Source organism: Tenrec ecaudatus, chromosome 2 (assembly GCF_050624435.1).
Source record: "Tenrec ecaudatus isolate mTenEca1 chromosome 2, mTenEca1.hap1, whole genome shotgun sequence".
In the NCBI taxonomy this organism is placed as follows: Eukaryota; Metazoa; Chordata; class Mammalia; order Afrosoricida; family Tenrecidae; genus Tenrec; species Tenrec ecaudatus.
Window position 1 is genome coordinate 262145071 of NC_134531.1, and position 24444 is coordinate 262169514.

At 38.6% G+C, this 24444-nt stretch overlaps 1 protein-coding gene across 1 annotated transcript in view; it reads right to left on the bottom strand.

Moving 5' to 3' along the window:
- Positions 1-409: 409 nt before the first annotated feature.
- The window catches only part of CHMP2B (charged multivesicular body protein 2B), a 35222-nt gene continuing 11187 nt past the window's right edge, over positions 410-24444 (bottom strand). The window contains exons 2-6 of the mRNA XM_075542450.1: positions 16736-16827; positions 13725-13919; positions 6525-6627; positions 3560-3666; positions 410-3389 (exon numbers count right to left, since the gene is read on the bottom strand). Of these exons, the coding sequence (XP_075398565.1) occupies positions 3279-3389; positions 3560-3666; positions 6525-6627; positions 13725-13919; positions 16736-16827 (608 nt within the window). The 3' untranslated portion in view covers positions 410-3278. The remainder of the gene's footprint in view (positions 3390-3559; positions 3667-6524; positions 6628-13724; positions 13920-16735; positions 16828-24444) is intronic.

Genomic DNA, 24444 nt, shown 5'->3' on the forward strand with positions numbered 1-24444 from the left:
TTACCAGCAGTAGGGCTGACATTTTTGAAGTGAACTAGAGTCCTGCTGCCGTAAAAGCTCCTCTTACAATCTGGTAACAGAGTGTGACACTGGGAATGCATTACTTTCAGGAAGAGAGGCATCACCATAGTGCTCTCTAGGAGTCCCTGTGGCACAGAGGTTAAGCATTCGACTGCTAACCAAAAGGTTAGGCGTTTGAATCCACCAGCTGCTCCATGTCCCCCATGGGCGGGGACAACCTGCTTCTAAACTTCGAGCACCCAAAATGTGGGGCCTCTCTCCTCTCTCCCGTGTGGTTACAGGAGTCAGAATGGAGGCCTCAGTGGCAAAAGGTGTGGGGTTTCGGCACTCTTTTCACGGGAAACTTTCATGTAAAAACATGCAATTTGAGTACAATTATTAAAGTAATTACTTTATTTAAAAGGGAAGTTAGGGAGCGCAAGCATCCAAGAAAAATCATCAATACTGTCACATGGTTTAAGAATCTCTACTCCCCAATCTTTAATAGTTCAAAAAGAACTGTGTTATTTTCAGCAAGGAACAAAATATCATTATACATTTGTGACAATTGCAAAAATCTCTCCCATAGCATTTTATAATTGTAAAAAACATTTAAAAATGAGAATTGTTTTAGTAGTTCTTTTGGGTGCCCAAGTCTTCTGTGGTATCCATGTCTGACACAAACATCAAAACAACTCCCCCGGATTTCTATGGCCAAGGGCAGGGGTGGTTGGGAAGCAGCGCTCTCATCCTCCACGTCGACCCACATTCAGTCTCCCAGTGCGGCCTCTGCTCTTCTGTAAGCACAGGCTTGTCTTGCTTTCATGTTCAACAGCTTCATGGGTAGTTTCCACACTAAGACACTCTAGAAAGAAAATTACTTCCACAAATCAGCCAATGCATCTTTTTGCTTACAACGGTCTGATCCTGCTGTGCGTGGGGAGCTGCTGTCAGTCAAAGGCCAATGCCTGGCCGCTCTGCACAGCGCAGTTACCTATCCCATTTGTTGTCCAAGTCTCCCCAAACCTGCTGCATTGCTGTCGAGTCAATTCACACTTAACTTACACGTACAGCGACCCCACACGGAGTGTCTGAGTCTGCAAATCTGGATGAGCGTAGTTAGTTAGCTTTATCTCTTCCTGTGGCGCGGCAGATGAGAGTGAACTGTTGACCTTGTAGTGAGCTAGCAGACGAACACTGAACCCTTTTCATGACTACGGTGCCTTAATTTTCCTTCCAGGAAAATAATAAAAATCATTCCCTGGAAAAATCATCAATATTTTACATTTTAGCAGAAGCCAAAACTAAAATAAAACTCATGTCAAAATAATTTTAAAAAGCATAGCAGCAATAAAGTTTTATTGGGATCTTTTTAACAAAATAATTTGTAAAAACAAAATCCCCACAAGTAAACAAGAAAGAAAATAACGTTAGTTGGCACCACTATATACATCCAAGAATCAAAAACTCTTCGGGATTAATAGTCCATAATACAGTTAAACTTTTTATACCGTTAATATTCAGGGAAACCTAATTTCTGAACACTACAAAATGGCCTATGAATGACAAATTATATAGTTTAGCTTTTCATTCCTCCTGCCAATCCTTATTATTAGATGTATGCTTATCCCTATACTGATTTACTGCTTATCAACATTATTTCAAATGCCAATCACCCCAAATCAACCAGGTTTCATTTGAGTCGCTCTGAATTTTTATGTGGCATTAGTATTACAAAGTTGTTTTTCAAAATGGTTTCTGACTAATCTTCTATTTTGTGTCACATGTTATCACTCTCTTTATATACACATTTCACACCAATGAAACTTTAAAATATATTACTAATACCTTTCGCACCAAAGGATAAGACTTCACAGACTATGACAAGGGCAGAGTGGAGGAAGGAATTGGAAAGTATGGAGGGAAAGTGAGGGCAAAGAACCACAAATATGAGGGCTTTGACGGGACACTGCAACTGATTTCATCTGATGAGATGGGCGGTACAATTATAGAGTATGTTTTACTCTGTAAGCATCATATTCCACAAACAAAAAGAAGGTAAGTATATGTAATGAAATCAAATCAAAATAAAGTTAAAATTTTAAGAGAGAGAAGGATCACAGCCTTAAATATGAATACATTAATACACATATCGGAAGTGATTCATAAACTACAAAGCTGTAGTGTGTTTACAAAGGGGAAAAATGTCCACTTCTACTTTTAAATTTGAGTTCTGTTGTACTGCTAGCGGTTAAGGGTGTTGATGAATTCATTCTAGAGGGTTTGATACACACATTCAATATTATATACAGTTCAATATAACAGCTAAAAATTAAACATATTAAACTATAACTTACTTGGTGAAAACCTTAATTCTTGGGAGAAAGACCAAAATATGCTTAATTAATATTATTAAATTATTAATTCAGTGTTTTGGATTTTTCTAGCTATTGCCAATTTATTTTTATGACCGTTACAATTAAGAGCCTTAATTTTTGTAAGAGGCCTTAATTTCAATTTAAAATGTAATTTTTTTCTGCCAGTTGAAATAATTTATAGATACACACAATTATGTTTGTGTTATTTAAGGCAAGTGCCAAGCACATTTTAAAAGGTAATAACCTTAGCAAGTAGAATGTTCTCCCAAAGGAAAAAAACAATCATGAGTTTTTGTTTTTTTAAGACAGATGTTTAAATAGCACTTTACTTTTAGATCGTTTAAAAATAATTTTGAACTATTGTTTGGGAAACTAATTAGCTATGTAAACTTTTACCTAAAGCACAATAAAATGTTTTAAAATTTAAAAAGGAACAATGTCAAAAGAAAAAAAAGGCAGGTTAATCGCCTACACTCTTAACACATAATTACAAAACACAAGCTACATATACAGCATTAATGATATATTTTTAATATTTTTACAAGTCTTTTTAAGGTGGCGCCCAATGGCAATTAACAAGATTTTCTGTCCTTGTACAAAGATTCAGAACATAAACTGGCACTAAGTAAGGAGTAGCATTTCTCAAGTTGTGCAGAAAAAAATGGCAACTTTTTGCACATCATCACTCCTATATAGCTATAATTGAAATCCAAACTGTTCCCATTTTTGCGCCATTGTCATTCTTTGGCAAAAGATTCAAAATAGCCATGGGTTAGGAAACAACTGTTCACTCATGGTCTTAAGTCTTGCAAAATAAACTTGTTTTGTAAAAAGAATCTGCACTGTGCCTGGTTTATAGTAAATAATATAAGATAAGCAAAAATGTGAAGATTCTGCGGTCTAATCTACTCCTAAAGCTTTGAGTTGCCTTTCAATTTCTTCATCAGAGATTGTTGCCTTTGAGGTAGAGGCGGACGGTAAACTCCGGGCAGCGGACGGAGCTTTGGCCATCTATGGAGAGAGAAGACCAGAGGGGAAAGACGCGTTACCAACACAGGGAGGACATGCTGTGAACTGGGCTCCAGGATGGCCTGTTCGGGGTTTAATCTATTCAATATGCAACGGAAATTTAAAGCCACTCATTGACAAAAAGGGTGGAAACAAAGTAAAGATATCCATACCTTTCCAGAGATTTCAATTCCAATTTCATCAAGAACTTGATTCACAATATCTTGACTTTCTTCTTCATCATCAGAACCATCAAAGATGTCATCGAGTGTGTCATTGACTTGGAGAGTAAACAGAGATGGTAATTTTAAATGGTTTTTGGTTTATAACGAAATATGTACATCTGTATACATATATATTTCTATTATATATACTGGTATATAGTCCCCAAACCTACTACCATCAAGTCCATTTAACCTACAATCTGACCCTATAGAACAGAGTAGCACTGTTCCTTAGAATTTCTGATGTTATACATCTTTTTAGGAGTAGACAGTATCATCTTTCTCCCACAGAGTGGCTGGTAATTTGAATGATTAACCTTGCAGATGGCCTAGGCTTACCCCATATTATTATCCAGGTGCCTATAGTCAAACAAACCATAAAACTACAAACTAAACCTCACAATTCTGTCTCATAGAGACCCTGTCCCTAGGACAGGATAGAAATGTCCCGTGGATTTCCGAGACTCTTAGTCTGTACAGGAATAAAGTCTCATTTCTGTCCCACAGAACAGCTGGTGGTTCCGAACTGCCGACTTTCAATTAGCAGCCCAATGTGTACGCCACCACATCAGTGCAGAACGGTACATGAGGTGAGCCAACAAACTAGAAAGGGCACTTTCACGTTGCAACGTGTAATACATTTTGAGCCAACAAATTGATAATGATGTTGAGAATCTCAACATAAATTATCTTATATTAATATAAACCTACTTTGATTTTTAAAATTTCACATTGAAAAACTAGTAACCTTATTTTGTCATCAGTACAAGCTTAAAGTTTAAAAAACTGACTGAAAAAATTTCATCCACTGAGCTCAGAGCTGTTATATCTAACAAAGGAGAATTTATAGGAATTAAATATTGTATTCCTATTTGGAGGCATCTTATTGTTTTTTTACCTATATTCCGATTTTCAACCATCTTAAATTTACATTCAAGATATAGAAAGTTTATTCTAACAAACTCTCAATAGCTTATAAAAGTTCTCCAATTAAGAATTATTGTATATACTAGTGTGTAAATTGAGTTTTTCAGCACATTTTAATGTATTTTTTTGTGGTAAAATTAGGTGCCTCAGCTGATATTCGGGTCAGTGTATACTCGAGTATATACAGTATAGCCAGCTTAACCTGCCAATAACCAATAACTAATATTATTTCAGATTAATTTACAAAGCATTAAAATGAAAAAGAATCACAGTATATGATTTGTTTTCTTAATTTGGTGAATTTTTTATTATGAATCATTTTATTGGGGAGCTCTTACAGATAACAATCCATAATTCAATTGTATCAAGCACATTTGTACATATTTTACCATCATCGTTTCCCAAACATTTTCTTTCTATCTGAGGCTTTGGTATCAGCTCCTCTTTTTCCCCTCTCTCCCCCGTCTTCTTACCCTCATGAGTGAATCCTCGATCAATTATATATTATTATTGTCATTTTATATCTTATACTGTCTGTTGTCTCCCTTCACCTACATTTTATTATTCATCCCCCTGGGGGTGGTGGTGGTTATATATCTACCCTTGTCATCAGTTTCCCCTTTCTTCCCCTTCCCCACCTCCAAGGAATCACTACTCCCACGGTTTCCTGAGGGGTTTATCTGTCCTGGATTCCATGTGCCAAGTGCTCTTATCTGTACCAATGTACATGCTCTGGTTTAGCCGAGTTTGGAAGGGGGAACTGGGTCATGATAGTTGGTGGGGGGGGGAGGGGGAGAGGGGAACGCATTCAGGGGCTAGAGGAATGTTGTGTGTTTCCTTGGTGCTACACAGGCTTATTGGTTTTCTTCACTCCAAGTTAAGGGGAAAGTTAATTCAACTAATAGAACCTGCTCACAGACCTGTGGTATCATCAGAAACTACATTAGCATGTTATGTATCATGATCACTCTATTAGTCACAATTCTCTAAGTCTTAAAAACTCATGGATGTTTCAAGTCTTATAAAAAAACAACAACACCCAATAGGGTCAAAGAAAAATTAACATATAGGACCCACAGCTGTTTAAAGCTAAGCCTATGGTGTCATTGGTCCCTAAAAAGAAATAATACAAGACAAACCGAGTTTAACAATCCTGAACATATAATTGGATACAATTTTATACTCTGGTGAGAATACTGCTGAACTATAAAATACACTGGACTAAACTAATATATCCTAGTTTTTCGATAATTGCAAAATGACTTCACAAAAAATGATGGCAGTTTTTGACACATATAAAATTAACTCATTGACTAAAGTGTGGTGAAAGCTCAAGCCTCCACTGTTGATGAAAGAGAAAAGTTGGTTTTGTTGGGTGAATGAATCAAAGCCTTTGTGTATAGCATGGGAAAAGACAAGGAAAATATAAACATAACATTAATGACATGGGTGATGTGCGGATAAATGATGTTTACACCCCTTGTTTCTTTGTATCCTCCATATTTCCACCCAAAACAGAGAATTAAAATTATATTTTAAATTTTGAAATGACTTAGGTAGAAAGGATTAATAAAATAGGTCTCACTGCCCTCTGCCTCTCAAACAAGCAGATCTTTTATAATGTGAAAGTATCAACATAACTCTAAAACAACCTAATTTATCCCAAGAGGAGTTATGCTACTCATAAACCCATTTTGGTCTACCAATCAAAAAAATAAAACTACTGGGGCCAATATGTTATAGAAATAGTACATACTTTATCATTTTTCTTCAGTTAAATATTAATACATTTTTAACCTCATACACTGACAATTTAAAAATGCATTGACAGTAGAATTTAAATGTCTGTCCATAAAGGTGTCGTGTATCATTTATTTTCTTATCATGCGTGCCTTCATGAATGAGTACATGAGGTTGCTAGTAAATAAACATGGCTAATTCAAAGATGAGAAAACTGCGAATTTCATTACCACTTTATTACACTTACTCATTTCTTCAGTCATTTCCATTTTCATGTTTTCCTTCTGGAAATTCTGCATTGTTTGTAATGTCTTCTGAGGATCCATCTTCTTGTTAACCGCCTGCATTGTCTTTAAAGAGACGAAGGGTTTGTGTTAGCTAGACAGTTATAAAAATTTATTATGGGATATGCCCAAAGGGAGTGTATCCGAGACAAGTCTGAAAGAGGTGCATGCTGACATCATAAAACATAAGATTTTCCTCCATCTCCCTTGACTTTCCTCCTGCCCTACTACCATGCTTCATCGCCACCTGGGCTAGAGTATACCTCTTCTCTAAGCAACCTTACCCTTGATCATTTCCCACCATGCCTGCCACTCCCCCTTCTCTACCATTTGGGGTCCCATGTTTTTCCCTTGTCCCTGGGTTTGTTAACACCACTTCCTTACCCCCCCTACCCTCCCACCCCAAGTCCCCCCGGAACTGTCGGTCCCGTTGTTTTTCATCCAGATAGTTCATCCAGCCTGTCCTATTCAGACAGACCTGTGGAGTCACTAACATGTACGAAAACAAGACAGAGGAAAACAAAGCAACAGTATACAACCAGACAACAAAACAACCAAAACAAACCACTGAAAAAGAACAGAACAAAACAGTTCACAAGAGAAAAGCTTGTAGTTAGTTCAGGGATCGTTTGCTGGCCCTTAGGAGTGTTTTCCAGTCCAGTCTGTTGGGGCACCACGCCCTGGCCCCAAAGTCCACTTTCAGCATTCCCTGGGGACCTTGCCACTCCATTCCCTTGCTGTTCCGCTGCACTCCCCCAGTGATTTGCCTCGGTGTGGTGGGATCAGGTCAGGTGCAATTCCCACACTGTGTCTCCGGTGCTGTCCCCTGTATCGCCCTTAGTCACTGAGGGGCATCATGTCTCATAGTAGGGTCAGCCATGTTGTTCTCTCTGTGGACTGGCTGCTCTACTCAGGAACATCATCACCACGGCCTGGTGGGCCAGGCTGTGCTCCACTCTCTCCTCCTGCCCCTTCATCTGCTCCCGTGTGCTCTGATCAGATATGTCCATCTCCCGGAGCTGCAAAGTCAATGTCCTTTGGAACAAATTCTTTTCGGGGAAGGGCAGGAATCCACTTAATTTATGGTGCTGGGGCCAGCCTCCCAGACCTCTCCACTGGTTCCCTCCTCCACGCCGGGATATTGCATTCACACCTTGCGACACTGGGGAGTCAAAGGGCATTCATGGAGGTCTAGACAAAGACATGTACATGCAAATATATATAGGAGGATGGGGAAATAGATCTATGTGTCTTTATTTATAGGTCAAGTATTAAGGTGGCGAAGGACCTTGGGCCTCTACTCAAACACTCCCTCAATGCATGAATACCTTCTTTTATTAAATTGGAACTCTGTGATGCTCACTCTCCCGACACAACGCCTGGAGCCAAAGTGGGTGAACAAGTAAATGTGGTGAAGAAAGCTGATGGTGCCCGGCTATCAAAAGAGATAGTGACTGGGGTCTTAAAGGCTTGAAGATAAACAAGTGGCCATCTAGCTCAGAAGCAACAAAGTCCACATGGAAGTGATCGAGTGGTCCCAGGGGGATCAGTTACCAGGCATCAAAGAACAAAAAATCATATCATTGACTGCACACCTCCATGATAGGATCGCTGGAGACAAATGGGTGCATAAGCAAATGTGGTGAAGAAAGCTGATGGTGCCCGGCTATCAAAAGAGATAGTGTCTGGGGTCTTAAAGGCTTGAAGGTGAACAAGCGGCCATCTAGCTCAGAAGCAAAAAAGCCCACATGGAAGAAGCACACCGGCCAGTGCGATCACGAGGAGCCAAGGGACCAGGTATAAGGCATCATGCAAAAAAAACAACAACGATATAAGTGTGTGTATATATGTGTATATGTATATGTATATATATATATACCATATTAAATGAAGGGGGAAGTGCAGAGTGGAGACCCAAGGCCCAAGTGTCGGCCAATGGAGAGCCCCTCATAGAGGCGTTTAGGAGAGGAGATGGGTTAATTAGCGTGCAAGGTAGTACCGATGGGGAACACAGCTTTCCCCCAGATCCTGGATGCTTCCTCCCCACAACTACCATGATCCGAATTCTACCTTGCAGGCCTGGATAGGACAGAGGCTGTACACTGGTGCATATGAGGGCTGGAGGCACAGGGAATCCAGGGTGGATGATACCTTCAGGACCAAGGGTGTGAGGGACGATGCTGGGAGAGTGGAGGGTGAGTGGGTTGGAAAGGGGGAACTGATTGCAAGGATCCACATGTGACCTCTTCCCTGGGAGAGGGACAGCAGAGAAGGGGGGAAGGGAGACTCCGGATAGGGCAAGATATGACAAAATAACGAGGTATAAATTACCAAGGGCACATGAGGGAGGGGGGAAAGGGGAGGGAGGGGAAAAAAAAAAGAGGACCTGATGCAAGGGGCTTAAGTGGAGAGCAAATGCTTTGAGAATGATTGGGGCAGGGAATGTATGGATGTGTTTTATACAATTGATGTATGTATATGTATGGATGGTGATAAGAGTTGTATGGGTCCCTAATAAAATGTAAAAAAAGAAAAGATGAGAAAAAAATGATTAGGGCAGGGACTGTACAGTTGTGCTTTATACAATTGATGTATGTATATGTATGAACTGTGATTAAGAATTGTATGAGCCCCTAATAAATTGTTAAAATTAAAAAAAAACATAAGATTTTAAAATATTCTAGAAAACCTGTAGTACTGATTTGGAAACCACCTGCTTAACATCTATATGATAAAGACCAGTGTGAACAATCTGCTCAGAACACTAGGCAGAAAATTATGTAATTAGAACAAACAACATAATAAAGTCCATTGCAATATAAATGGTAAAATTTACTTATTTAGTAGCCAGTAGACTTCTAAAAATATCCACATTTCAAAAGGGATAGAGGGTATATTGACATAAATACTTATCAGTGCATTTTAAAACAGTTTAAAAATGAAAAAAAGTTTACAAAATCATATGGGTAGATAATAGTTATATTGTATATACACAATTCTCATTTTAAAAAAACAATATTTGGGAGTCAATACATCTATCCTATCATTCTATAGTTCAATCAGGTCAAGCAGATGTATGCAACTGTTACCACCACAAGTTTCCAAACATTCTTTTTCTTCTTGAACTCCTTGATGTCACCCTTTTACCCCTAACGGTGTACCCCCAACCCTGAAACCCTTATTCCACTTGGTCCTTATAGGTTCATCAATCCTGGGTTTCATACATGGAAACACAGGAAAACATGTAACACTACTTCATGAGGGTGACCTCTAATAACATAACATCTCTGAGAAAGACCTTAATATGAAGAGAGAAAAAAAAAGAAAGAAAATCTTGTAAACCAGATCAGGTCTAGCATGCATGAGAGGGGGATCAACTGACAGAGTTTCAACTCTTCAAGTCAGCTTCATGCCTTGGACCTTTTATACTCCACTCTCCTTCCATCTCTCAATTGTGGGCAGAGGGAGCTCACCAGAGGCTTAGTTCCTGTATAGTTCTACCAATGAGCCTTAGGCTTCCATTGTCATCTCTAGCCTTCTGCAAACTGGACGCTCATAACTTAGGCTCTGATATTAATCCCTTCTTCGACTTTGCATTATATGATTTATAAACCTGTAGTCACCGACATTGGTGTGCTTCTTCCATGTGGACTTAGTTGACATCTCCCTTAGATGGCTGCTTATTTGGAAACAAACTTTTAAGACCCCAGACGCTAGCCAGGCACCACCTAAATTTTTATTCATACTTTGCTATAGCACCCATATACTCTGTGTTTTGTTCCTGAGGGCAAGTATGGAGCAGGGCCAGGAAGTAAGGACTATTTGTTCTTAAGTTGGAGCTAGTATTTAATGTGAGCCCAAAATCCATTCCTGGATTTATGGTTGCTGTTTTTTAAATTTATTATTGATTGGGAGTTAATACATATATCATAGTATTCCTTAGTTCAGTCACGTTAAGCAGAATCTTACTGTTGCTTCCACAATTGGTTTTGAAACATACTTTTTCTTCTTGGACTCCTTGATATTGTCTCCCTTGTACCCCCACCCACCTGAAACCCTTATGCTACTCGCTGTCCTTATAGGCTTATCAGTCCTGGATTTCCCTGAGAAAAAAACAGCTAACATAACTTCAAGAGGGTGACCTCCAATGACAAAACATCTCTGAGATACATCTAATATGAACTAACCAAAACAACTTTCCTTTTTGACTCATCTTCAAGTTGTTTCCGTTTTTAGTATTTTCTGCTTCTCAATTAAGGATTTTGTTTCGTTATTGTTGTTGGTATTTTGTATGATTTTCTGTATATAAAATCTAGCATAGGTAAATCTATAGAGACGGTTAACTAGAAGCTAACAACAATGAGTGTGAGCCGAAAGATTGTGGTAATAATCACACAACTCTTTTTTGGGTGACGGAACAATTAAATTGTATGATATGTAACCTATATGCCAATAAAACTATTAAGAAATTTAAAATCCAAGACGAACGTGAATGCTACCTAGTTTGGTGTAAATGGTTACATGCTCAACTAAGAGCGAGAAGCTTGGTGGCTGGAGCCATCCCCAGGTGCCTTGGTGGGTATGCCCATTGATTTGCTTCTGGAAGGTCACCACAGACTTGGGAAGCCCTATGGGGTCATTTTCCTCCACACAGGGGAATTCCTTAAACACAAATCAAAGTCTCATTTGTAAACACTCATATGAATAGAGTTTGTATCATAACAAATCACACCAAAGAAAATATCAGCTTTCAAAGATATGAAGCAAATACTTTTTCTCAATCTGCATCCAATGCTGCATCCAAGGTAATCTTTTCCGGAAATCACACCGTGATCCCTCCACCATTTCTAGATATTTCTTTAGCCTTCACTGCATCTCTGTATTTACCACACCCTCTACACACCCCTCACTCCCCTGGGGTTCTTACCACATTAGTGCTAAAAGCCACTATCTGGCCTTTGGTGGGTGGAAAACAACACGGACTACAGTCTGGCCAGCACTTCCGTCTCATTTTGCACACCTGCGCTCTAACCACAGGGTCATTTGATGTCCTTAAGGATGCCACGCTTTCTCCTGCCGGGGCCTTGTTTATGCCTGACCCTCTCCTCTCCTGGAAGCCTCCTCTCCATCCACTTTCACTATTAGTACTTCAGGTTTCAGTTCAGGGGACAAGCAGCTTCTGACATGCTATATTAAATATGTATTCCCTATCTAAATTTTATCCTAATTGAAATGTTATAATTTTTGGTATAAATTATAATCCTGTAAGTGGAGCTTATTGTATTATTGTCAACGTGATACTGCAGATAAAAAAGGTGCGTCTCCTACTAATAGATCAGCTAATATCTACATAAATTTACAAAAGACCCAGTACCATTTAAGCACTTTACATATATTAATGATAGGTAAATGACATTTAATCCTGACAAAACTTTATGTAGTGGATGCTAACATTTCCCATATTTTACAAATGAGGAACAGAGGCTCAGAAAGGAGGCTCCCTGGCTTGCCTAAGATCACACCTACTAAATGGAAGGGATAGTTGAACGCAGGGAGTTAGCTCTAAATCCCATGTTCTTAACCATGGTACAAACTCCCGCCAAGGGTTTCCTCTTAAATCAGCGGTTCTCAACCAGCAGGTCGTGACCCCTTGGGGGTCAAAAACAACTCTTTCACAGCGGTCATCCGATTCAGTAGCAAAATTAGAGTTATGAAATAGCAACAAAAATAATGTTATGGTTGGGGTTACCACCACATGAGGCACTGTATGAAAGGGTCCGGCATCAGGAAGGCTGAGAACCACTGCCTTAAGCAGACTGCAAGTTCCATACAGGCCGAATCCTTGCCTGGTTTGGCTTTCTGTGTCATCCCCATCACTTGTTGTAGTCCTTGCCTAGAGAATCTGATTGCACTGTGGTTAAACCGCTTGGCTGCTAAATAAAGGTTGGTGGGTGAAATGCACCCGCGATTCGGTGGGAGAGAGCTGGAGTAGTCTGCTCCCTTAGAGATTTACAATCTTGGAAACCGTATGGGCAGTTACACTCTATAGTGCAGGGTCGCTCTGAGTCAGAATCAGCTTGATGACAGCAGGTTTTCTCTATTTCTTGAAGGAAATAGTGTCACGATATATTGTATCTGATAAAAGGGTTGTATGCAATTCCCATGTACTCTGATCTAAAATGGATTTTCAAACATTTTGTAATATAATACTCATGATATATAATTTTTTTCCTTTTGGTCTCATTGATATAAGAGCCTTCCCTGTATCTGCTACTTACTAGAGTTTTCCTAAGTTGGTCTTCGACAAAATCTTTCAGATCTACCTATTCAAAAAACTTTGCTATTTAGCCAAGCTTAGCACAGACTAATGACATAGTTTAACTTTATCAACTCAATGTAAGATGCTCGAGGGCAGAGGCTTTGCTTTAACACTTTTCTACCCAGTACTTTATATGTAACATGTAGCTTTTTTTTTAATGATTCAAAAACTCAGTCCCTTAGAGTAAAACCATTATTTGTATAAATTACAGTTCCGGATTAACTAATGAATCCTTCTGATAGTATTCATATGAAAATGAACCAAGAAGTTATCAATAACTGCCTCTAAATGTGAAGATCAAGATTTATTTTAAAAAAAAATCATTTTATTGGGGGTTCGTACAATTCTTATCACAATCCATACATATATCCATTATGTCAAGAACATATGTACGTTTGTTGCCATCATCATTCTCAAAATATTTGCCTTCTACTTAAGCCCTTAATATCTGCTGCTCATTTTCCCCCTCCCTCCCTACTCCTCCCTACCTCATGAACCCTTCATCATTCATAAATTATTATTTTGTCATATATTACACTGTCCAACATCTCCCCCCACCTTCTTCTCTGCTGTCCCTCCCTCAGGGAAGAGGCTATACGTAGATTCCTGTAATCAGTTCCCTCTTTCTCCCCTAGATTTTCTCCACTCTCCAGGCATCTCCACTCTCACCACTGGTCCTGGAGGAGTCATCTGTCCTGGATTCCCTGTGTTTCCAATTCCTATCTGTACCAATGTACATTCTCTGGTCTAGCCAGATTTGCAAGGTAGAATTGGGATGAAGATCAAGATTTAAATGTCTTCTATGGAACTAGAGATTCACAGGTAGAAAGGCTACTGTACTTACTTTTGCTGTGGTTGACATTGCTCCAGCCATCTTCATCTGGGAATTCATCACTTTTGTTTGTGTGGACATTGAAGTGACTTTTGAACTTACAGCAAAGGTTCTTGTTTTCTGCTTCCGCAGATGAACCAGCTGCTTGGCTAAAACCCTGCAAGCATCTTTATTACCAATTTTGGCCATTTTCTTAATTTCTAGTTCCTAGAGAGGAAATAAAGAAGAGAGAAAAAATAATTTCCACCAGGCAGTCGTCAGTGAGGTGTTTCTAATAAACAAATGTAGTCCGTGCTCCTAGGGTCACCCTGAGGCGGAGAGCACTGGAGAGCCGCTGTGGGTCGGTTGGAGAGTGACCGTAGAGAGATTAAGACCATCATAAAACTGCGAAGACAGGAGTGCTTTGTGTGTCTGTGGGGCATGGTGGAGAGGGAAATTACATCTATTACAACCTGCAGAAAGTAATAGTATCAATTACATTATCATATAGACAGTTAGATGAAATGTCCCATCTAATATTTCAATTAAAAACAAATTATTGTAAGCATACTTATCAAAATACATTTGAAGTGGCATATTAACATACCAAATAGACTTGAGAACATGAAATCCTACCATAAATACTCCAGTCATGAGGAGCCTTTAACTTCAACAGCTGACTTCACGGAGTTGGATCCTGCCTGGACTTGTCTGTCATCAGAAATTACTCAACACAGTTATAAATCAATCATGGGTTAACGAAAAATATCACAGAAGGAATCAGGTAACAGTATGTGACAGCTAAGTTTTGTGTAAGCTTGACTGACTGATTTTCAGTGTTTTGGCAATTAAGGCCTCATAATTACTCATGGGGTGACAAACACAATGTTACCAACTCTGACATGGAGTCTGCAGTGAGCAGTCAATCATTTTTAAGAAAATTAGGGTGGGAAGCAATCCCTTTCTGAAGTCACAGCCCTGAGGCAATTAAAAAGAAGTTTTGACTGGGGATGTATTGCCTACTTCATGCATAAATGGATGCTCTCGAAAAGTTTGCTTGCTTTTTAGCAGGGTCTAGATCCAGTCAATGAGCGTGTGCTCACTCACCTCTGGTTCTTTAGACATGAGTCAATGGTTTGCCATACTGCCTGGCAACCTTGAATCCTTTCTCCACACCAGGACCCAAGCCTGCGTGCTGATCTCGGATTGACCCGCCTCTGCAGCCTGCCCTATGCCTGAGCTACTCAAGTCACCAAGAGCTCCCAGCTTACCAGCTGACCTCACAGACTTGGAACCTGCCTGGGCTCCTCTGTTTCTACAACTGTGTGTGCCATTTTACTGAGAAAATTTTTTTTCTCTCTCTTTATACATGTCATGGTTTTGCTTCTTTACATCTATGTAAAAAAAAAAAAGAATTTGTAGTTTTACCACCTATTTATAAAGAAAACTCTATCTAGTCCCAGGTAGGGCTTGCCCCAGAAACAAAAGACTGGTTTGACTTTAGAAAATCAATCAAATTAAACAAAACTTAGTTTTAGACTAAAAAACTCAGACTAGATATATAGAATTTCCACAGGCTGAAAAAGGACATCTACAAAAATCTACAGCTAACAAAATGCTTTTCCGTTAAAGACTGAATGCTTTCCCTATGATTACAAAAAGAATGTATTCTCACTACTATTATCCAGCATTGTTGTGGAGTTCTAAACAATGTAATAAAGGAAGAACAAGAAATAAAAGAACTTAAGAGAAAACATAATAAAGCACTTCAATCTAGAATTTCTAGAGAATTTTGACAATAATAAGAGTCTGGCAGGAACAAGAAATATTAGAATATTTGTATAGGCATTTCAAAACAAAGGATTTAGCATATACATAAAAGCAGAGATGTTCAATATTATCAGTAATCAGGAAAATGCAACTTAAAATTAGAATCTGAGAATGGCTAGATTTTCATTTCCCAAAACTGTGGTCTTCATATGCAGCTGAAAACAATAACAACAACACAACAAAAACTATAGCCAGTTTGCACAACTGCAGAAAATACTGAAGAGAAATAGGAACATATGCTCACGCAAAAAATCCACTCAAATGTTTATAACAACTTTATACAAAATAAGCAAACGCTAAATAAAACCCAAATGTCACTGCATGGTGACAGTAAAAACAAACTGCGGCAATTCATCGAATGTGACACTCACTTATAAAAAGGAATAAAAGTGAGACACGTGGCAACACTGAATAACCTTGAACGAGCAGTGTGGAGTGGGAGCAGCCAGAGTGAAAAATAAAACAGAGTTCATACCGTATAATTTCACTGGAGAACATGCATATTAATCTATTAATCAAGAAATACCTGCCTTGTGTGGGATATGGGTGACAAGGAAGGAAAGGTAGGAGGGATTACAAAGGACATGAGGCATCTTTATGAACGATGAGCATGTACCACAATCTTGATTGTGACAGTAGCTACCTGTGTGTAATAGAGGTCAACAAGTGTCCCGGATTATATGCATTTTTTGCAGGTCAATTATAACTCAGTATAATGAAAAATTTTAAAACAATATGAGATGGCATAAGTTTAAAACAATATAAAAACATTTAAAGACAAGCAATCTTCAAATGACTAAAAAGAGCCCATAAAAATGACATTAGTTATTGCATACAATTCTTGAAACCATCAAGTTAGCTACCTGTAAGTTAACATAATTATTTCATTTAACTCTCCCTGGCTTTCTATGATTATTATATTTTTGCTTTTATAGCCATGTTTTGAGCACATTTCATCTTGGGCATTTATGAATTTCACATACTAAAGAAGAGTTTGATTCTGTAATCAGCAGAATTCACTGAATCTGACAAAAGTCTGCAAAATGGCACAATAAGCAAAGGTAAGTAGGAAAATGTAGGAAGGCATTGAAGACATTTCCTAATCAAGTCAATCACTGACCACCTGCCATGTGCCTTTTTTTCTAGCTAACTATGCCAACTGTAATTTCCAAATTTGTCTGAAAAATTAAACCGAAATTTAATGTTCTACTTACCAGCTGTTTTTCTTGTTTCTCTAAAGCTGCTCGATCTCTGATTATAGCTCTCTGTGTGCCTCGTAACTCTCGATTCTGTTCCTTTATCACATCTAAGAGAAGCACAAAAGAAACCTGAAATTTAGGGTTGTAAAATTTTTTCAATATCATTTAAAAATACTGAATTCAAATACCTCAAGGAAAATAAGAAAAGTGCTCCATTAGATGTTAAACTTCTTTCAATGTAATGCACTACAAGTTAATCAAATTTAAAATTTGGCATAGAAATAAAATATTTACATGAATGTAAGATTTATATTTTCAGAAACTATACTACAAACATGAAAGAATAGACTTATAGGATTAAATAGAGTCTTCATAATGATGTAGCACATACAAATATACTACAGTTGGAGATTGAACTGAAAGTAAATATAAATCATAATAAAATATTCCCTTAGAGAATTGATTAGTAAAAAATGTTATACGTGGCATATAGTTATGCTATGCACACAGACATTCACACAAAGGCATTCTTTTCCTTTCTTTTTATTCTGTCACTACATAAAAAGGCCCGGGAAACATGTGTTTATTATATCCATTTTTATAGGGAGCCATCACAGCAGGTGAATTAGCAGACCTTCGCAATCTCTTTTGGAATCCCACTTCTGTCATTTGATCATAAGACAATATCTTGAAGAAATTATTTACCATATATACGCATGTATAAGCCGAGTTTTCCAGCACATTTTTAATACAGTTTTTGTGGTAAAATTAGGTGCCTCGGTTGATATTTGGGTCAGCTTATACTCGAGTATATATGGCAACCCTAATGAATCAAGTTTCTTACTTATAAAGTAAGGATTTTGAGGGGTGAGGAATAAATAACAGATTCACTGACCCAATACAATATAAGTGTTCACTAAATCTAAATCCCTACATGTCTTTTAAGTTTATCTGAATACATTTGGATCCATCAGTCTCACCTTCATGAAGCTGAGATATTCCTCTGGGCCTGATTTGGTAGTTAGGACTGTAAACTGGGTTTCTCTTGTTAGCTGCTGTCAAGTTGATTAAGACTCAGGGCAAACCCATTGGTTAGAGGGTAGGCATGTTTTATAGGGTTTTCTTGACTGTACTCTCTCGTTTTTGTTTTTTTTAAGAAAAGCTTTTATGACATATACTTCACATATTATACAATTAAATCATTCATCATATTAAGAAGACTTGTGCAATTATCACTACAATCAATTTCAAAATTGCATCTCAGTGTTATTAGCTCCCCGCCTACACTCATCCTCCCTTGCCATGCCCCTTGGTAATCATTAATCTAAATGCAAGTTGACTGCCATCCTCTGCAGTGCTAGTGGGTAGGCTTGAACCACCCACTTAAAGCTAGCATCCGGCGCACAGTGAAAAAGAGAAACACAACAGAACCAGTGAAAAAGAGAAACACAACAGCAGGCTCAAACATTAACAGTGCGGATGGCACAGGGCCTTGCAGTTTCAGTCTATTGTACTTACTCTGGGTTGCCATGAGCTGGAACCAACTCCAGGACACCTAGCAAGCACAACACGAACTTTGGGGTCTGAGTTGCTACCAATACTGATTTCTTAAAGAGATCCCAGAGAGCAAGGGTAGTTCTTGTGAACATGGGGCTCTTATTTTCAGGAACTATACCAAGAGCTATAACATTCACAGTATTCAAAGTTATCAAATACTTCTATCTTATACACAAGAAGAAAGTTATGTGTTAAGGTTAAATAACTGAGCCAAGGCCACACAAGTAGTGAGCCATAATGCCAGATTTAAATCTAAGTGTCCTTTCTTCTGAACCAGTGGCATTTTTACTACTTCTTTAATAATTAAACACAACATCAAAGTCAACACTCATCCTTTCTGTAGAAAGCATTGTTTCACTCAAAATAAAATATAGCTCAAGCAGCTAACAGCAATGAGTAAAGAGCATTAGCATATTCCTCATAACAATTCCACAAAGCAGGTACTTGTATCCATTTTGTTTTTCGAGGAGTTGATCCAGGATTGGTAAGGTACATGATTTCTCCAGAGAAAATCTCTAATTGTGTGACATGAATCATACTCTGGTGGTCTGATCCAAAGCCTTTGATTTTACCCAATATTAAACTGTGAAGTTTTACAAGCACACAAGAAAAAAAATTGGAGAGATATGTTGTATGAATATAAACATTTTTTATAAATATGAAACTAAAACCAAACTCACTGCCATACTGCTGTATGGTGACTCATAGTGACAGGGTAGAACTGCCCCTATGAGTTTCCAAGAAACCTGTTTGCGGAAGTAGAAATTCTGTCTTTCCCCCAAAAGAGCTGGCTGGTGGTTTCAAATACTGGTCTTGCAAATTACTGCCCAAAGAATCACATTTTCTAGTAATCAATGTTCCACAGAACATTGTTTGGAAGACCTTTAAAAAACATTAAACTGGCATTTCATGATGCTCATCTTCCTGACACAATCGCTGAAGACAAAGTGATTGCATAAGACAAAGTGAGTGCGTAAGCAAATGTGGTGAAGAAAGCTGATGGTGCCCAGCTATCAAAAGATATAGTGACTGGGGTCTTAAAGGCCTGAAGGTAAACAAGCGGCCATCTAGCTGAGAAGCAACAAAGTCCACATGGAAGAAGCACACCAGCCTGTGTGATCACAAGGTGTCAAAGGGATTAAGTATCAGGCATCATCAGAACAAAAAAATCATATCATTGTGAATGAGGGGGTGTGTAGATTGGAGACCCAAATCCCATCTGTAGGCAATTGGACATCCCCTTACAGAAGGGTGGAAGGGAGGAGAGGAGCCAGTCAGGGTGTCGTGTAGCAATGATGAAACATATAACTTTCCTCTAGTTCTTACATCCTTCCTCTCCCCACTTCCCCTCTCATGATCCCAATTCTACCTTAAAATTCCGGCTAGACCAGAGGATGTACACTGGTAAAGATAGGAACTGGAAACACAGGGAATCCAGGGCAGATAATCCCTTCAGGACCAGAGGTGAGAGTGGTGATACCGGGAGGGTGGAGGGAGAAGGGTGGAAAGGGGGAACCAATTACAAGGATCTACATGTGACCTCTTCCCTGGGGGACGGACAACAAAAAGTGGATGAGAGACGTTGGACAGTGTAAGATATGATAAAATAATAATTTATAAATTATCAAGGGTTCATGAGGGGGGGCAACGGGGAGGGAGGGACAAAAATGAGGAGCTGATGCCAGGGGCTTAAGTGGAGAGCAAATGTTTTGAGAATGATGAGGGCAATGAAATTACAATGAATTACAAATTACAAATGTGATAAGAGTTGTATGAGCCCCTAATACAATGATTAAAACAAACAAACAAACAAAAATAACATGGTATCTTTCCTCAGACAAGTGCAGACTGACCCTAAATAAAACAGCAGCTAAAGTTCTCCGACTTTCCCTTTTCAAAGCAATCAGCCTTTTTGCTTCCTCAACATTGGAATACCCCCACATTTCTTCTTTGGGCCCTAGATTCATTTCTTGTCAAAGTCAATGGGTTACTATGAAAATACTATCTCCCTTTTTTCTCAATAGAAAATATTTTCTAATTTAAAACCATGAAATTACAAATGAATTTCTAGAGAACAATGCTTTGTGTTACAGGGAGCCCCAAAGTCAACCCTGTAACATCAATGGCAGTACTGAGATAATGATGCTACCTACCACCATAGCAATGAGTGAAAAATTTGAACCAAAGAATTCACAAGGTGCGAAACAACTGTTAAAACCCATGACTGCATCCCCACCCCCAGTCAGTCCTGGGGTTTGGGGCTCGGCTCAAGGGAAGTCCCTCTGGGACAAGGGGGTACAGTGAATGGCGTGACCCTTTGCAGGGAATGCCTACACAGTAGGGTATGCTGGGTCCCCTAGGGCTTCCTGTAGGAGCGCCAATAAATGTCTTCCCTTTTGCTTAAAAATAACACGAATGCTAACATCTAGAATTCCAAACAATACACACTTTTCCATTACTAGATATAGTTATCATTTTGGAAAACAAATATTACAAAATGATATTTAAACAAAGTATAATTTTTTTCAAAATAATCTGATATTTTTACTTTGCTTTAATATTACTAACTCTGTGTATCATTACCACTACTATACTTTAGAAAAAGAAAAATAAAGAAAATTAACTACTGAGTATTCCACAGTCTCGTAATTATTAACAGCTATTAATATTTAAACAGTTCTAAGCTATAAACGGAGAGCATCTAATGTTATATACTAAAACACAGTCATAACACTTTAAAACACATTATGGTAAGTAGAAAAAGATTGTAAAACATCTTTCCCTACAACACAATAAGAACGTCCTACAAAACAAATTACTTCTATACTCAACCCATATTTAGCAATTGACTTCTAGAAAATTCAGAAAAAATAATATGAAACAGATTCTGATACTCTTAATTTTTATGAGGTCAAGTTTATTTTCCATTTTATCTGTTTTCAATGTGTACTTGTTATTAGGTCTTATTCCTTCCTAATGTTACAAGCTCCTTAAGAGCATGAAGTGCACATATTTTCACTTCACTTCAAGTCACACACTATCGTATTATACCACTTCACTATGGCCTATGAGTGTCAACGTTACATTAGAATGTAAAAGGATCAGTTTTACATATATTTAAAATATTCTTCAAATATTTAATAAAATCTGTTATTAAGAGAGGAGCGCTGGTGGTGCAGTGCTCAGCACTGGGCTAACTGCAGGCTCAGCAGTTCCAAAGGACCAGCCACTCTGTGGGAGACAGACAGGGTTTCTGCTCCTGGAGAGTGACAGTCTCAGAAACTCAAGGGACAGCTCTGCCTTGTCCTGTAGGGTCACATGAATTGGAATTGACTTGAGGGTGGTGAATTTGGTCGGGTTATTATCAAAATCTAATGTATGACATATCTTTCTACAATGAAAAGATGGAGTATTAAAATACTCAAGAATTTTCATTCTAATTTTCTGCTTTCTCTTATTTTCCACTCAGTCAAGTCAAGGGTAGGCATATGTAAAGGATATTTTTCACAGCTTGGAGAGCTGAAACATTTGGCTCCTACTTGGTCCCTGCTTCCTTCTCAAGTTACAAAATAATGTACTCTGAATTGTTGACATTCTATCACTTCATGAGAGATGGCAGTAGTAGGGGCAGCATGGGAGTGACATGTACTTTTGATATATATGATTAAGATTCTGGTTTCAGTCTTTCATATTGACTGAAATGCGCCTACTTGCACTAGCGCCAGCAGATCATAGACATATGCTGAGACCTAAGTAGATATAGGTAGAAAAGATTTTCTGCCTCTTTTGAGTCATTAAAGTGCTTACAAAAAAAGGATAGTAAGTGAACAAAACATAAAAAAAGGCTCTTTCTTGTGATCTAGCCTATCTCACTAGAGTTTTCTATAGGGGTTTGAGGCCAAGCCCCAACTTGAATTATGATTGTCCTTGCTATCACCTGCCTGTTCACATACAATTTTCACATTTGAGGATGGAAAAAAAGTAATTATAATCTAAAAATATGGTTATTCATTAGTTGTAAGTAATATTATTTTTAAAGTTTTGGTTTTCTTCCAGTAGGAGAAGGAATCTTTCCTGCAGGCCGGTTGGGGAGCACACACACATCGTAACACACGGAGGAACTCACTCTGGTCTCCCCGTCAGCTCTACTCCATATATATTGTGTTTGGTGTTTACTATAAGGAACAAAACAAGAGTTCTGAGTGACTTCAGTCTAATAAACCATATCTTCTCCTTTTAAATAAAATTTAAGGGAAAAATAATTGTTATCTATGCTTTTATTTATTTTGGGGCCCATTTGTGATCCTAAATTTAACTTTGATACAGAGAACGTTTGTCTTTGGTCCTTTAAAGATGGGTCTTGAAATATCTGGGGCAAACAAGGTACCCTTTTGACACGGAAGCAGGTGTGATGGAGTGAAAACCCCAAAAACTGCACACCAGCACACAACCTCAAGCCCGCCTATGCAAGAAAAGCCCCGGAGCACGCAAGTCCATGGGCTGCCTGGATCGGCCAGAACATGTGCTTTCGGATGACTGGGTCTTCCCACAAGCTATCAAAGCTCTGACCCTCAGGCTTTCCCACAAGAACGCCGCAACCCCACTGGCTCCTTTCATGTTTCATGTTAAATAACTAAGGGAATGAGAAGGCGGGTTTGCCTGCAAACAACGTTTCACAGGCTTATGGACCTGAAGGTTTAAAAAAAGGTAGCACTCGTCTCTAGAGCAGTAATGGGATAGAACCACAAAAGGAAGACGTGTTCCTATCCCAGTGCCCATTGTGACAGTGGAGAAGCTGGCTCCCAAGAGAGACTCAATTCAATTAAGAGCTTCATTCAATTATTGTGCTGTGGCATGTCATGCATGTAAGGCCAAATGGAAAATAAAATTTAGGTTCTTATTCAAGTAAGAGACACTAAAAGGTCACACAGCACACCAGGAGAGAAATGGGTACCATAGGTGCCTCCATCCAGATGCTGTGTTTTCTTTTAGAAGTAGTATTTATGTTTATGAAGACCCAGTTGTAAAATAAATATAAAGTATAATCTTATTATAAAAAATTCTATTTTGTGGTAGTTACATAATTTTAATTTCACATGAAATTGGAACACATGTAAGAGTGTAAGGGTGGAGTGTGGCCTATCAACCTGGTCAGTCTGAATGTGACTGTTTATGGGCGTGGCCTTCTCTTAAGCAGCACCCTGGGAACCTCTGCCTTCACCTTCGAGCTGGGTCACCCTGACGCTGTGTGAGTCTGAAGGGGGGCTTATTGACTAGGATGGGACATATGGACCAGTGTCAGACTTATGGGTTTGAGCTAGCCTGGGCTGTAATGTACAATTACTCCCCCCACCCCTACAATTACTTCTTGATATAAAGGTCTTTCTTATACATAAATGAGTGTCACTAGACTTGTTTCTCTAGCCAGCCCAGCCTAACACATAATTGGCTTAGCAAATTGATTAGCAAACTCAGTTAATCTTACAAAGGTAAATATTTAATGTCACCATTGTTATAAGGAGAAACAAAGAAGAAACGTGGTTAATACACCAAGACACAGGACTCTGATGAGGAGGAGGAAGGAGGTCAGGGGCAGGGAGAGGTGAGGATAGAGCAAAAAACAGTGTAACAGGATATTGTTGATTTCATTTCTCGAGCTGTGCATATATGTATATACATAAATGCACATACACACCCACATACGTACTACACATATACACATATATATACCAGGAGTCCTGGTGGTGCAGTTGTTATGCTGCAAATCTCAGAGTCGGCAGTTTGAAAACACCAGCAGCTCCACAGAGAGCTGAGCTTTCTACACCTGGGAACAGTTGTAAAGCCAGAAAACTCACCGGGGTTGCTATGTTGCTATGAGTCAGCATTAACTCAATGTCAGTGAATTTTTTTTAATACTTATATGCATGCTATACGCTCTCTAACACACACACACACACACACACACACACACATTCTTTAAAAGAATACCCCTCCAGAGTCCTTTCATTCAATTTTAAATACTGATTTGAGTGACTTAAAACAAAAAGAATAGTGAAAGTAAAGTTTAAATATAAATGGACTTGAGGTTTTCAGTGACAAACACGTTCATCTCAAAAAAAATTGTAAACTGATTTAGAGACATGTCATGTATGCTGACAACCCTCTAA